This window comes from Nansenia antarctica (assembly GCF_963989245.1).
Source record: "Nansenia antarctica genome assembly, chromosome: 5".
Classification (NCBI taxonomy): Eukaryota; Metazoa; Chordata; class Actinopteri; order Argentiniformes; family Microstomatidae; genus Nansenia; species Nansenia antarctica.
The window spans coordinates 9,069,589-9,085,011 of NC_137690.1; the positions used below are offsets into that span (position 1 = coordinate 9,069,589).

Here is a 15,423-nt window from a genome sequence, read left to right on the forward strand (position 1 = left end):
CACACACATTCTGTTTCTTCCAGGTCAGCCTGCTCTTCAGGGGTAGCAATAACGCCACAATATGCAGACTCGAGAGGTTGTTATCTTAAAGACCTTGGGGGTTAGGCGCCAGGGCACAGATAGAGGGTGGTCGAGAGAGTATTTAAGCCTGTCTGTATGTCATAATGATGTCGTTGAATGGTCGTTGAATGTCGTGGAATGGTCATTGAATGCCGATGCTGAGATACTGTGCTGATGAACCATTCGCTGACTGTCTTAATAAATCAAGTACAGAGATTCCGACCCGTGTTGAACATTCTATTTCCTTGTCAAATCGTGTATGCTGCGCACCTAATCTATCCTGAGATGACACAACACATTTAAGATCACAATCCTCAATAGATTGATCCATTCCATCGTTTTACCGACAAGCTGATTCTACAACGCTCAATATCTCTGAACTACCCTAAACGGAGATAGAACCTTATAATTCTAAGCTCACGAGGTGTCAATAATAACACTAGCTTTAACTATCCAGTAGTCTTGGTTTTGAGTTTAAAACCATAAAAAAAAAAAATAGGCACTACATTTTAAAAACACTGCTTTGTCTGTCTGTTTTTATTGTATGTATTAATGTATGTGACCTATGTGTGTTTTTAATGTGGAAATGTATTCTTGAGCTGCACTTCTGCCCGTCGAAGGAGAATTTCTGTCACTGTCACACCTCCCACCAGAAACATTACATTACATGTTCGCCATTTAGCAGACGCCTTTATCCAAAGCGACGTACAACAAACACATAAGTAAGTGAATCATCTATCCTATCGGTCATAATAAGAAAAATAAATCGATGCTAGGGGCCATTGGCAGTCACAATGCTAGAAGTGCTTAAAATGTGTTTATTTACAGTAGAGAAACTGTACAGGGGGGGGGGGGTAGTGGGGACAAAGAGGTCTTTAGGAGGGACAATAAAGCTGTAGCCTGAAGAGATGGCTCTTCAATCTGAGAAACGCTCCCCACCACAGGCTGTGGTCCCACTAGCCAATGAAATTGACTCTATTCTACCTGACAGGTTTACCATCTCTCTCTCTCTCTCCTGACCTGAACCTGCGTGCTGCTGCCCTTTAGATGCTGCTCCCGGCTGCTGTCCTGGCTGGCCAAAGTGACTATCTGTCTATGCACAGAGGCGTGACTAACAGGGCTCTAGGCTGATCTGGCAGGCCGTCACTGCTGATTTTCTAGTCTGTCACAACACGCTTTTATTTTTGAAGCAGGGGGATTAAAGACAGGGTCAAAGGTTACACTATAAGATCAACAATGTATACATTCAGTGGGGAATGTCTTTTGTGACCTGGTTTGGCGGGGAATGTGAGTGGAATGTCAAAATGACAAAATGCGCAGGGAGGCCACAACCCAGGATTCAGTAACAATGAAGGCGTTATCATCATTTGCGTAAGGCTAAATTAACACACATAAGCAACACACAAACGTAACACACATTCATGGTCAGTCACAGTCACACATACACAACACGCACACACACGCACGCACGCACAAACTGTAAGCACGCACGCACGCACGTACACACACACACACACACACACACACACACACACACACACACACACACACGCACTTCTATCCACTAGGCTGTAGTTACAGCTGTGAGTCAGAGGGTGGTGCTATAGCTGCATTAGAAAAGGCAATCCTACTTTTCAATCAGTCTTTTGAAACTTTACGACACTTTAACTCATCAGAGAGGTAGACAAAAAAAAAAACACCAAGCTTGAAAAAATAAACTCAACAAGTACAAATAGCACACCTAAATGGAATAGTTCAGCAGCAGCTATAACCCCCTACAGGTTACTTTCAGATTTTTATTTGGCTGAGTTGTTTTTTCTGTGAACGATAGGTGAACAAAGGTGTTTGGAGAAAATGACTAGCACACAGCCAACAGCAACAACACAGCCATTAATGCATTAATGATAAGTGCACTCCACCCCCCCGCCCCCCCTCCCCCCCCCACACACACACAGCATATTATGACAGATACAATGTCTTTTTCAGAGAGGGATTTTAGTGGCCCTATAGCTGTCACTATAATCCCACCCTGGCCCTATAGCTGTCACTCTGCTTTATCTTGTAATGAAGAATGACAACAGCCTCTCCCTTAACAAAAGACCTGATGCTTTGTCCTCACAGAAGCATGTTGTGCATGTCTGAGATACAGCCCCATGCCACAAAAGAACTCACAAAAAAACAAAACTAACTGAAGCTGTGTTCTCTGTCTGCATTGGTGTTTTTTTTTTATGTATTTCCACCTCAGCGATTACATACACACACTGTCATGGCAACAACTGGATCGGAGAGCACTAGACCGGAGAGGATGGAGAGGTTCCATCGATGTTCCCTAGGGAATTTCAAGGCCCTAAAGTAAGATTCCCATATAGTTATTGGTATTTTGTGAGTTTTAACGTACTTACGTACTAGCGTACTTACTTGACCTTTGGTTTTTGATGAAGAAAAGCTTCAGCCTCTCCTTGAAGGTGTTCTCGTTCACATAGAACTCTACCTGCACCCTGTAGAGAGACACAACCTGTTAGTAAGGCTGGCAGGGAAAGTCACATCACATGCATCAATCTACATTCATTCAAATACCGTGGCGGTTAGCTCTTTAAAACATACTCTATGATGATATGAAGACATAATTGTCTTGACTTTGTCCAACCAACGTTGTTGAACCACATACACACACTCTAAAGCATTCGGGAGTAAGATACAATCAGTTCACAAACCACTCCTGTTTTCCATTACATTAAGAGGCTTAATGTAAAACAACGAGGGACGTGAAACACAGATAATAAAGCGGATACATTATGTTTGCGGAAGAAAAGGTTTGTTTTCTGAAGAGCAGATTACAGATGCCCAACCATTTCCATCTTCTGGCGTCGATGGTGCTTTCTTCTAATGGGCTTAGTGCAAAATGAACCACAGAGCATCAGGATCTCTCTTGGTCTCCTACAACCCAAACTGATCGATTTATAACAAAAAAAGAAGTTGGCCAAGTAACCAGTGTGGAGATCAATCTTTTGGAAAGCGGATGGAAAGTGAATAGTGTGAAACCACCTGGAGGACATCAGAGTCATTCATCTTATGTGTTGACAACACAAGGACACAACACTGACAGTTAAAATGCCCTGCACGCATCAAAGCTATTCCTCTCTTCCTCAAGCCATTCCTCAAGTCTATGTCTCAAGTCACCGTCAGAGGGTTTCTTCACTTCTTAACCCATACACATGTTTCTAAAACGGTAGTGGTCCTTCTAACTGACAGCATTTATGTTTTTAACACTGTCGTCTGGAGCATCGTTATAATGTCTCTTCTTCCCCCACACCCTGCAATTAAATAAATAATACATTAAATAATCACAGATCTTACTTCTGGTAAGCCTACAACTTCACCCAGCATCAAAACCGGGCATGGGGGTTGTTTAATAATGTAGGAAATCACATCACTACAATGATTCATAATGTCGTTACTCATTCTTATTACTAATAATGTACTATGAAAACCTATGATATAATAAGCACATTAGGCATCTCAACTGCAAGATGTTTTGACGAGGAAGGAGGACCTTTAGCGAAACCCTACCCAGCGCTGTGACATCACCTGGGAATCTTTAATAGGCAATCCGCTGGCCAGCAGCACTCCCATTGGACATTAAGCTCTTGAATTAGTCAGGAGCGATGACGTCATATGGCTTATGGATCAACAACTTCAGTACAATTCATTCATAATTGATAAGATGGTCCCATTAAACACACACATTTACAGCACATGCTAGCACATTGTAACATTTGTCAACACAACGACGCCTACAACACAATAATGTGTTTAATACGAAATGGGTCACAGATGATGGGATAGCTAGCTAACAGTGTACTGTAACCTCTTGATCTATATATTAATCCGAATGGGGAGTGGAAGGACCTATGAGATTTCTGTTTCTATAATAGAGAGGTTGCCACCTGTAATGAGCATGGAGAGGAACAATAATGGTTCTCAGCTCCTCTAGAGCCTCTAGAGCCTTGTCTCTGTCTGACAGGATGAATACAGGGTGAGAGGAGAGGAGAGCAGAGGAGGAGAGGAGAAGAGAGAGGAGGAGGGCAATTACTGCATCCTTATCCTGAGGGAGGCATATAGAAAAAAGGGGCGGGGGGAGGGGGAGGGGGAGAGAGAGGGGGGAGAGACACTGATAATGTGTGGTAGCTCAGGTTGGCACATAGAGAGAGAGGGGGGGAGGAGGGAGGAGAGACACTGACATGTGTGGTAGCTCAGGGTGGCACAACGAGAGAGAGGGGGGGTCAGAGATCTGTACACTGACGTGTGGTAGCTCGAGGAGGCACATAGAGGGGGGGGGGGGGGGGTGAGAGAGCTGTGGTGTGTGCTAACTGATCTCCCCCTCTTGTCTCTCCCTACCACATCACCATGGAGACAGCTTCAAGGCAGGACACATTTGTCACATGTGTGACGCAGCACACAATGCCTTGTACACGCATGCACATAAAGACTCAAATGCGAATAACTTTTGACATCAAGTGACGAACGGACATGCATGTTGACATACTTTTATCATGACAACGTGCATTGACACAGCTGTTAGTGTACACAGGAGCATGACCTGTTCAGCCATCTTCATGTTTAACAGTAAGGCTACAGCACAGAAGTTAATATCCTTATATATGGTGGCAGCAAACATAATAAAACAATAACGTTTGACTGCTGTTCAAGTCTGACTGGAGATCAAACAATAACCACCTAAAAGAAAACCAGGACAGCTAACATTGCAACTTTATTAAAGCCTACAGTATTGAAGTCCTGTTTATCAGACATTGTCAACTGTTATATCATACCATATTTGATCATACTGTACAGTGTCTCATGATAATATCCTTGTTAATGGCAAGATCACATTCTCAGGGAGATGGCCCATGCATTGTATAATGTGTGGGGACGTAACCATAGAGACACCTCACGTTCCCTGCCATTGTACTCCATTCTTATTGTATTTTCTGGCATGGACATGTTTTAGATAAGAAGGCATTGTGTGCCCAATGCACTGTGCAACACACACACACACACACACACACACACACACACACACACACACACACACTGTGAATATCCACATACTAAGCGGTGTTAACATGCACCACACATGCACATTCACTTCATGTGGATCCACCGTTAAACATACAGTACATTCTATATTTAGATTCAGGGACAAAATATGATTCATACACATATAACGAAAACACACACTTGCACACAAGCACACCCGCAGGGATGCACACACTTGCACACACACACATACACGCACGCACACGCACACACACACACACACACACACACACACACACACACACACTAAACTAATTGCCAACGTGAGAATAAAACATCACACACACACACACAGATACACACAAACACACACACACACACACACACACACACACACACACTAAACTAATTGCCAACGTGAGAATAAAACATCTATGCAGCCCAGAATGTTGCAGTGAACTGGAGACTATCTGCGCTGTGCACTGTAAAATAACATCAAGCAGATTTTGGGCCGCAGGCTAATCTGCCTAACAGAACAGAACAGAGCTGCTTAAAATGTTCTGTTATCTGATTCAGCATCATCTGCTGGGAGATGTGAAACCTTTGATTGAAGGTAAACACAGATGCTCCATAGAGCACCAGTACCATATTACTGACAAAACATTAGGTTTTTGTTGACTGTTTTACAGTAAAGGCATAGCAGCAACAGACACAGGTGACTAGCCAGGTCAGTGAACGCCACTTCTCTGAGACACACTAGACAACCATAAGGAGAGACTGAACTGCGCCCTAACAACAGTACCGTTCAGTGCAGTACACACTTGGGATCATCATTTCAAGCAGGGTGAGGCTTGTTTGATGAAAGGCATACAGCTGCCATAATTTCCCTATCAGTCATCAATTTCATCTCTTAATGGTCAGAGTTAAGTACTGTGCTTAGGGAAACCACACCAGCCAGTCCGTCTGGACTAAAGTACCAACTGTACACTCCTCTTATCTCCAAAACACCATTAAATAAATGTTTCCCGTAATATTGAAGCAATAAACCTATGTGTGTGGTTGCAGTACAGGGGAGGCTGGTGGAGGTAGAGATCGGAGGATGGGGCTCATAGTAACGCATCCTTCACCAGCCTCCCCTGTTGCAGCACTCTTGCATTTTGTCACGTCTCACATCAGATTTCGTATTTTCCTTTGACACGTAAACAGTAGCAGGACTCATCAATCATTTCCTCAGGCCTCCTGTCTTCAATCGTGCGTCTGACACTGTATTATAAGGGCGTCGGGCAGCTTCTATAAATATATCAGACATGAATATGAAGTTGTGGAACGCCCCGTCTCTCTCTCTGCCAGTCGACTAGAGCTGGTCAACCTACTTCCGCTTTTTCAGTGTGTGGATCTGGGAAGGTCAACTGTGTTCTTCTAGACCGGGACGCAGCGTGTGCAGTGTTCCAGACCAAGATTAACACATTGAACTTCTGGATGAATGTGTTGTGTAACTAGGTGTGTCGCAGCTGAGGAGCAAAATGTCAAGCTTAACAATGTCTAAGGACCAGAGTTGGCCACCCAATGGTGTGGATCACCAGACTGACTGCTGTAGGATCAGGGTTTGATTTGATTAGATTTTTTTTTATCAGCTACTATTCCTGGGGTCCACACAAAGCATGAACAAAAAAGAAACCATCACAAAACAACAAATAACAGAAATAAAATGTAAATAATAATAAGTCAGCAAAGCACTAAGATCTAATGCCAAGGGCCATGAAACTAACTTTATTCAAAACAAGGATTGACTTATAAATATCTGATGCCACAGAGAGCACTCAGGGGAGGAACTAAACCTTGTCTGATATGCTCAGGGTACAAGCTGTAACCTTACTACAGATTTTCCTAGCCCACTAAAGGGAGGGGGGATCAAACGTACATTCTGACACAAGCCGTAATCAGATCAAGACCGTGCGCTGCCTCTCGAGCATAAAAGTGTTTTTTTTGCCAAGAAAAAGCAGAAAACTAAATGGTAGATAATTTTGTGAGGAAAACCCAATTCCATCTTGACCCTGCGTTTTGACCCAGCTTCATTCATTCTGTCTCCGTGAATGGCAAGCAAGCCATAGCAAGAAATAGCTTGAGCCTGTAAGCGCAAACAAACATCAAAGAGAAAATACGGAAATCTAAATGTCGAAAAGCGTAGATAGTATTTGTGCAGTCTGAATCCACTCTGAGGGTGACCAGCGGAGCTCTCTGGTGAGTCTGCTCCATCATAACAAAAAGCCCTCATAAAATCTCATCTGCACAGAGAAGGACATGGTTTCTGCGGTGCGGTACCTAATGATTAAAGTTAGGTTATGGAAAGGGTGGGCTGATGCTATATCTGTGCCTAAAGGCAACTTCTACCCAGAGAAGCTCGGGGTTGGAGGTCAAAGGTCAACACCTCCAGAGTAAGGGGAGCACGCTTCCTTCTAAACCACTTAATGTTTAGCCTCCCGAAGGAGCACCGTCCACTTCTGTGACTGGACGCAAACCTCAGAAAGCAAATAACTTCCAAGCATAGTGGCCACGAAAACACACACACACACACACACACACGCACGCACACGCACACGCACACACACACACACACACGCACACACACACACACGCACACGCGCACACACACACACACACACACACACACACACACACACACACACACACACACACACACACACAGGCACACACACACACACACACACATATATAAATTGCTGCTTTATTCAGTGGTGGTGATTATGGGCCACTGTATTGATTTATGTATACAATAATGTGATCTCAGTCATCCGTATCTGTTTCAGGGCACCTTGATAATCATCTCTCTGAATGTCATGTTGGCATTCAGCAGACACCTTTATCGCACACATTTGCAGTGAAACACTGACAGAGCACTTATCAGACAAGCTGACACTGATGGACGTTCTCTTAGAAGCTAATCAATTACCCGCTTGCCCTTCTGCAGTACATAGTAAGCACTGTAAGTACATTCTAATGCCTACAGTACAATAACATTAGCATGTCAGCATGTTAGCCCCTGTATCAGGTCGTCCAACGGCTGAATATCCACTGCAAAAACCTGCAAGATCCTCATAATCTTTAGGTGTTAGTGAGGCGTGAGGCACAGCGGATCCTCTCAACTCCCCCAATGACTGACGGCACAATCGCAGGCTCAACCGTTTCATCTGGTGAGGTGGCTGACAGGGTGAGAAGAGCAAGCCGTGTGTTATATCAACTCTCCGGTCGCTGACAACACACATGCCATGCCATGCTAGCCTGATGCCGGCCTGGAACTTACTGGGCGTTGGTCGAGTCCATACTGTACTCCTCCTGATACCTGGGCACAGGGACACAACACATGGGGACACGGACAGATAGGGACAGGTTAGGAGGGCGAATGGTGGGAGGATGGGGGTGGGGCAAGGCCCGGGCTGGAAGTACAAGGTGGGAGGATGGGGAGAGAGGTTCAAGAGGTGAGGGGTGGGAGCATGAGGGGTTAGGGGAGGGCAGGAGGTTAAGGTTGGGAGCATAGGGGACAAGGGGACAGGGGGTAAGGGATGGGAGCGTGGGGGACAGGGGGTAAGGGTTGGGAGCATGGGGGACAGGGGGTAAGGGTTGGGAGCGTGGGGGACAGGGGGTAAGGGTTGGGAGCATGGGAGACAGGGGGTATTTTGCTTATTTTACGTAATATTTCCCCCAATAAAATGTGTATTGCTTTTTGTATTTTCTTGTTTTTGAGAGCTGATTTTTTGCAGTGTGGGAGCTTGGAGGGTGAGGGGTGGGCAGGAGGTAACAGTTGGGAGCATGGGGGGTGAGGGGTGTGCAGGAGGTAACGGTTGGGAGCATGGGGGGTGAGGGGTGTGCAGGAGGTAATGGTTGGGAGCATGGGGGGTGAGGGGTGGGCAGGAGGTAACGGTTGGGAGCATGGGGGGTGAGGGGTGTGCAGGAGGTAATGGTTGGGAGCATGGGGGGTGAGGGGTGTGCAGGAGGTAACAGTTGGGAGCATGGGGGGTGAGGGGTGGGCAGGAGGTAAAGGTTGGGAGCATGGGGGGTGAGGGGTGGGCAGGAGGTAAAGGTTGGGAGCATGGGGGGTGAGGGGTGTGCAGGAGGTAAAGGTTGGGAGCATGGGGGGTGAGGGGTGTGCAGGAGGTAAAGGTTGGGAGCATGGAGGGGTGAGGGGTGGGCAGGAGGTAACAGTTGGGAGCATGGGGGGTGAGGGGTGGGCAGGAGGTAAAAGTTGGTTTGGTGTAGCATGAAAATACTTGTGCTCTCAGAACAGGTGCGCTGACCCGAAAAGTAATGAACTCCCAAAACGTTTTGAGTCCACACTCCAGAAAAGTGATTTACAGTTTAAGCTGCTCGGGGGGTGCAAGTAGCATGCAGTCACAGAGAATCACAGAGACCAGGAAAGATATTAGGGTTGACAAGGGTTAGGAGGACACCATGGTTCACCTGTTTGGTGGACAGACAGGAGGATATTCTGAATGCAAACCACAGGAGATGGTGGGATACCTACTGGGTCGATCTTACTGGCGTCAGCATTCAAATCCATTGTAGCCTGAGAAGGATGTACAGGGGTGACCTTGACATAGTGCGGAATATTGATTATATGAGGTGGATGGTAATGTTGATGTACCTGAGAATCCAACGGTCATGTGTCAAACTGTCAAACTGTCAAACTGTCAAACTGTTTCTCTGAAATAATATTTCAGAGAAATTAAGTCAGTAACCATAGTGCACTCTCATCGTAGGAACTGTGTTACATTCCAATATGGAAGATTTACCAGTAGGCTACAGCAGAAGACAAGTGCATTAAAGTAACAATATCAAAACGCCTGCAACATTAAAAAGATATGACAAATCTCTCTCTGAAAATGTCACTTACATTATGAACCCTGCAGTGGGATAAAAAAAAAAAAGAAGCTATATACTGTCTATATATGCAAATCAGAGACGATTTAGAAGATATTAATTCCAAGATTACACGAACTATTATCCTTGCATTAAGATGGACTGAAATGAACTCATTGAGAGATTTGTTGATGACCTAAATTTCAAAAATGTATGTTCTCGCTTTGTCATTCTGGGGTATTGTGTGTGGATTGATGGCAAATAGTTTTCATTGAATCCATTTTAAATTGAGTCTATAACACAACAAAATGTGGAAAAAACTAAGGGGGCTGAATACTTTCCAAAGGCACTGTACTTTTGGCCTGCATGTGATCAAAGCATCTCTGTCAACAAAGCCTCTGAATCAGTGTAGTAGTAGTAGTATAAGAGTTTCATATCTGAACACTGAACAGTCACGGCCAGTCCTCACCTCAACTCCCTTTCACATCGATAGCTAGAGTAGAGGGCTGCTGTACATTACAATCAGGATGGGATTTGAGTCAAGCCACTAGAGGCCTCCGTCATCACTCTGGTGTAAACACTCTGGTGTAAACACTCTGGTGTAAACACATGGAATAAAAGAATGCCTTCTGCTTGACTCTAACTAGACCTGGACACCTGAGAGTCTCTTATGGGACCCACTATCTCCCTCAGCTGTCAAGCACTTGCCTCCTAGTAATGGTATCAAACAATGAGCCTGTCCTCCAATTTCTACCACCACCACCAGCCTCTACTGCTCAACAACACCTCATAGTCCCCTATAGATGGAGTATACAGACACATCTACGTGTGTCACGTGTGTAAACTGCAACATGCAAAGCTACAGTTGATATGTAATAAAAGTCAATAGATAGTCTGTTGGATGAATACTCATACAGTACTGACCATCTATGGGGGGAACACCAAATAAAGCCTATGTATGGTAGTGAACAGCATGGTGTTGATACCAGATGCCTTTCAGAGTGCCAGACTGCTGGATGGCCATTCAGGCATGTGTAAGCTCTGAAATGAACAACAAAAGATGTTATCTGACTGTAACATGCTTTTTTGGTGCGCAACGGGTTGCTATACACAGATGTTCTCCTTTCTTTAATTAGCTCACAGCAGATAAGACACACACACACACACACACACACACACACACACACACACTCTCTCTGTCTCACTCTCTCTCCGAAGTTTCTGTTACCTTGGTACTGATGCTGGTAGTGATGCATCCTAACCTGACTGACAGACTCTGTTTACCCTGCATGCAATGCTGGAGCAAATTGATTCTCACCTCCTCACAGCAGATCCAGCAAGCCAATAACAGCAGAGTATAAACACCAAACGGATAAACCCGGTCTGCTTGTTTATTCATTCTGAATTCAAGCTACTTCTGACATTAGCTTACCATCCTGTCACCTGGGGGGGGGGGGGGCACATGACTTACTGCAGTAATTTCAAGGACTAGTGGGATTTGTAGTTTTCCATCCACCTCTGACAAAAGAGAGGGCTTAAAACTACACTTCCCAGCGCTGGCTTTTGGCAGAGTCATCTGGAGTGCCAAAAATGGTCTGTGTGTCCATCCTTGTGTGTCCGTTCGTGTATCCCTGTGTCCTTGTCCGAGGTAGAGATTCTAGAGCGAGCTTATTGTCTCTGTCAGAAGAGCCTATTCACCATAACCTTCAGAGAGGTTCCCCTTCGATTCAGAACACTGCAACCATAACTATGTTGTGTTTCGTAACAGATCCTGGTGATAACCATAGGCCTAAAGTAAAGTCATTTTCATTGGTTTTCAGTTCTTCCTGTTGGGATAATATATGCCATTTAGCATACATTGCAATGAGTGCATACATTTCAGTATATATGGTCGCAGCGGGAATCGCACCCACAACCTAAATGTTGTTAACACGTTGCTCTACCAACTGAGCCACAGAGGACCATGACCACAGAGGCTATGTATTCGCTCTCACAACACAACTCACTCTGCTTGAAATAGAACTGTCTGCATGAGCTGTCTGAGTTAGCCAACGCCACTTGAAGCCCACATCCTGGCCTCACCAGTCTGTATCCACACACACACACACACACACACACACACACACACACACCTCCAAGCACACGCACACAGACACACACCCGCACACACACACACCTACACACACACACACACACACACACACACACACACACACGCACACACACACACACACACACACACACGTACACACGTACACACACACACACACACACACACACACACACACACACTTACACACGTACACACATACACTAATGTACTGTGGGGGAAGTATTCAACACATCAATAAAAGCATTATGGCTCTTTGCCTCTACCCATCATGGGATGTTTCTTGCAGGAAAGTTTGGTGACAAATGATTTTGTTTACTTGCATTCAGAGGTCAGAAACCCTTTTTCACAGAGTGGAGGTACTTACCCACTAATATGCACTAACCCAGCTGATTCTCATTTAGCACAGGTAGGAGAACTCATTAGTGGCAACACATTGTTGAATACGTACTTCCCCCACTGTGTTTGTGTCAGCCTTTAGCTCCTTGACTACCTAGGCTTTTTAAAAAGTCAATTACGGATCATGAGCAACAACCAGGAGGTTGTTACCATAGGAGCCATATTTTCAAGTCAACTGATGGGAAACTGCTTCCCCTCGAGCCTAATGAATCCAAGCCTAATGACAACAAATTATGTGACATAATTTACCCCCAAAGGACCATATTAAAAGAGCTCATTAATTTAAACCAGAGTTGCTCGAAAGTAACAAAACCATACACAGGTGCACAGCTATCAGGCAAGATCTAAAGAAACACTAGCACCAACCAGTGGTTTATTTGCACTTTGAGTTAGAACACTGACATAACAACACTGGTTGAGGTTTATGGTGATGTTGTGTTCATATGTTCTGGTGCACTACGTAGCAACTAATTATAGCACTGTAAAAAGTGCCAGTCAATATTGCTTGCCACCACAGGTCTCTCTTGTAACGAGAGATTTGTTTATCCCAATGGGATTTACCTGTCTAAATAAAGGTTAAAATTAATAAATTAAATTAAATTCAGCACACTGAATAAACAGATTTCAGTAATTAATTAATTTAAGTGCACTTAGTGTAATGATAATGGATTAGATACTGTATGAAATATTGCAAGAATATTTTATGTTAACTCTTTAATTCCTTTTCTTTATACCAAAGGAAAACACACACACACACACGCACGCACGCACGCACGCACGCACGCACGCACGCACGCACGCACGCACACACACACACACACACACACACACACACACACACACCATTGTGTAGTAACAGGCTAACAAGCTCTTGGATTTAACAAGGTGTTTTTGAATGTAAGCTGCTCTTGAAGTACAGTGACATGATTTGCATTTTCAAAACAACAATCAGCGAACTACAGCATACAGGCGAGCCTATTAGATTGATGGCGAGACTATCGCCAGTAAATGATCACTACATGCATTAGAGGCTCTACAATAAACAATAGCTGACTAGTACATAACGCAATGAAGGGTGGAAGAGAACCGAGGGAGAAATAGTCCTTGAGTCCTGACAGAGTATATAAATATATATATATATATAATGGACCAGACAGTGGAGAGGGAACATTGCCTTCAGTAGTTTTAGTGCAGCCCTCTCCATACCTCAGTCACTTCAATTAGTCTTAGCAGAAAAAGCTGCCCCCTTGCCAGCACAACAAACAAGCTAAAGCCTTCAATTCCCCCGCTAGCCCGTCCCTGCTGGCTTCTACAGAATGCTTTTATAATTAACAATGCCCATGCTGAGAAGGCATTGCAGGGTGGAGCGTCCTTTATACCATCTGAGAAGAAGCTTCACACGTAATATGTATTATTATCGTAATTATCATCATAATTACAATGTCAGGTTATGTAAGTTCAGCGTGGACCTATCAGGAGAAGATGACTGTGTTTAAGACTATGGGATAGGGTAGTGCGTGGGAATGAGTGAGTGTGACTATAATTGCTTGGAGTGAGTGGCGAAGCCCGTCTCTAGCCTGAGTAAGTTCATTTAATCTTGTTTAAAATCAGCGTGTCGTTGTTGGTATATTTCTGTGGCTATCTTGTCTGAAGCCCTGGGAGATAGTTTCTGTTGAAAGCTATCTGTTTGAAGCCAATTAAAAAGAATAAAATAATGAAAATAAATAAATATATATATTGCCATGCAATCAACTTGTCAGTCAATTGTTGGAATTTGGTATTTTATGCTCTAGGCAAGCGGTCCGCCATAGCCGGCAACCCTGGAGCAATTAGGGGTTCAGTGCTTTGCTCAATGACACCGTGACGCGTGGCCAGCCAGGGTTCGAACTGCCGAGCTGCTGACCTTGCGATCATTAGACGCCGGCTCTACCTCCTGAGCCACAGCCGCCCCTTTTGCTGTCAATCTCCAGTGGGAGGACCTGAAACTATTCTGTAAGATATTTAAGTCCCTACTAACCTTGACTAAGACTACATACATTTGTTTGGAGTGAGGGGTGAAACCTGTCTGGTCATTCTAACCATTAGGAGGGAGCAGCTGCATCCGGCGGTCAAAGAGCATCAGCCTCTGTGACAGCCTCCTGACACGAAGATGGAGGAGTCAATCTGTGGAGTACATGGAGGAAGGCCTGAGAGGAAGTATTTTCATTCTATTTGTTTTTTTTCCCCACTACTCTGAGTGTATTGAGCGCTACCTAAATGGTAAATGGTAAATGGACTGCACTTATAATATAATATATTATATAGTATAGCGCCTTATTCCAAACCGCTTTACAATGGCCTCTCATTCACCCTTTCACACACACCTTCACGCACCAATGGCGGCGAGCTACCATGCAAGGCGCCGGCCCGCTCATTGGGAGCAATTTGGGGTTCAGTGTCTTGCCCAAGCGCCAAACCAACCACCGGCCATGCGATCACTAGACGCCGGCTCTACCTCCTGAGCTACAGCTGCCCCTAACCTACCTACAGTATATCTTCTATTACCCACAAACCCTCTATCTCTATACCGGCAAATATCAACTAGGTGCTTTCTCCCCATTCCTGTTATTTCATCCCTCAGGAGGACATTGTAGACATACTGTAGATGCTACACCCCTGCTCGCAACCCATCTAATCTAATCTACCCTCCATGTTCGACAGACCATGTCCTCAGAGGGGAGGACTTGGAAACTGCAAGTCAGCGGTCTGGAAAGGAGAGGCTATCTCAGGCCATACCTGCTTCATGTCCCTTACACTGGAAAACACAGCTACTCCGGCAGCCTCTCTGATGCCTACTCCTTTTCTCATTCCCCTAGGCTCTCTGTTCGAGAGGGAGGCATCTCATCTAACCTAAGTGGACACATAATGTTCTTTCCACTGTCACACCTGTCCCTATCCAC

General features: G+C 44.8%; 1 protein-coding gene across 1 annotated transcript in view; it reads right to left on the bottom strand.

The window, feature by feature from the left end:
• kcnt1b (potassium sodium-activated channel subfamily T member 1b) overlaps nucleotides 1-15,423 on the bottom strand; it is a gene marked incomplete at its 3' end in the record, with an annotated part of 55,690 nt that overhangs the window by 28,815 nt on the left and 11,452 nt on the right. The window contains exon 2 of the mRNA XM_080532599.1: nucleotides 2,479-2,558. Within this exon, the coding sequence (XP_080388725.1) occupies nucleotides 2,479-2,558 (80 nt within the window). The remainder of the gene's footprint in view (nucleotides 1-2,478; nucleotides 2,559-15,423) is intronic.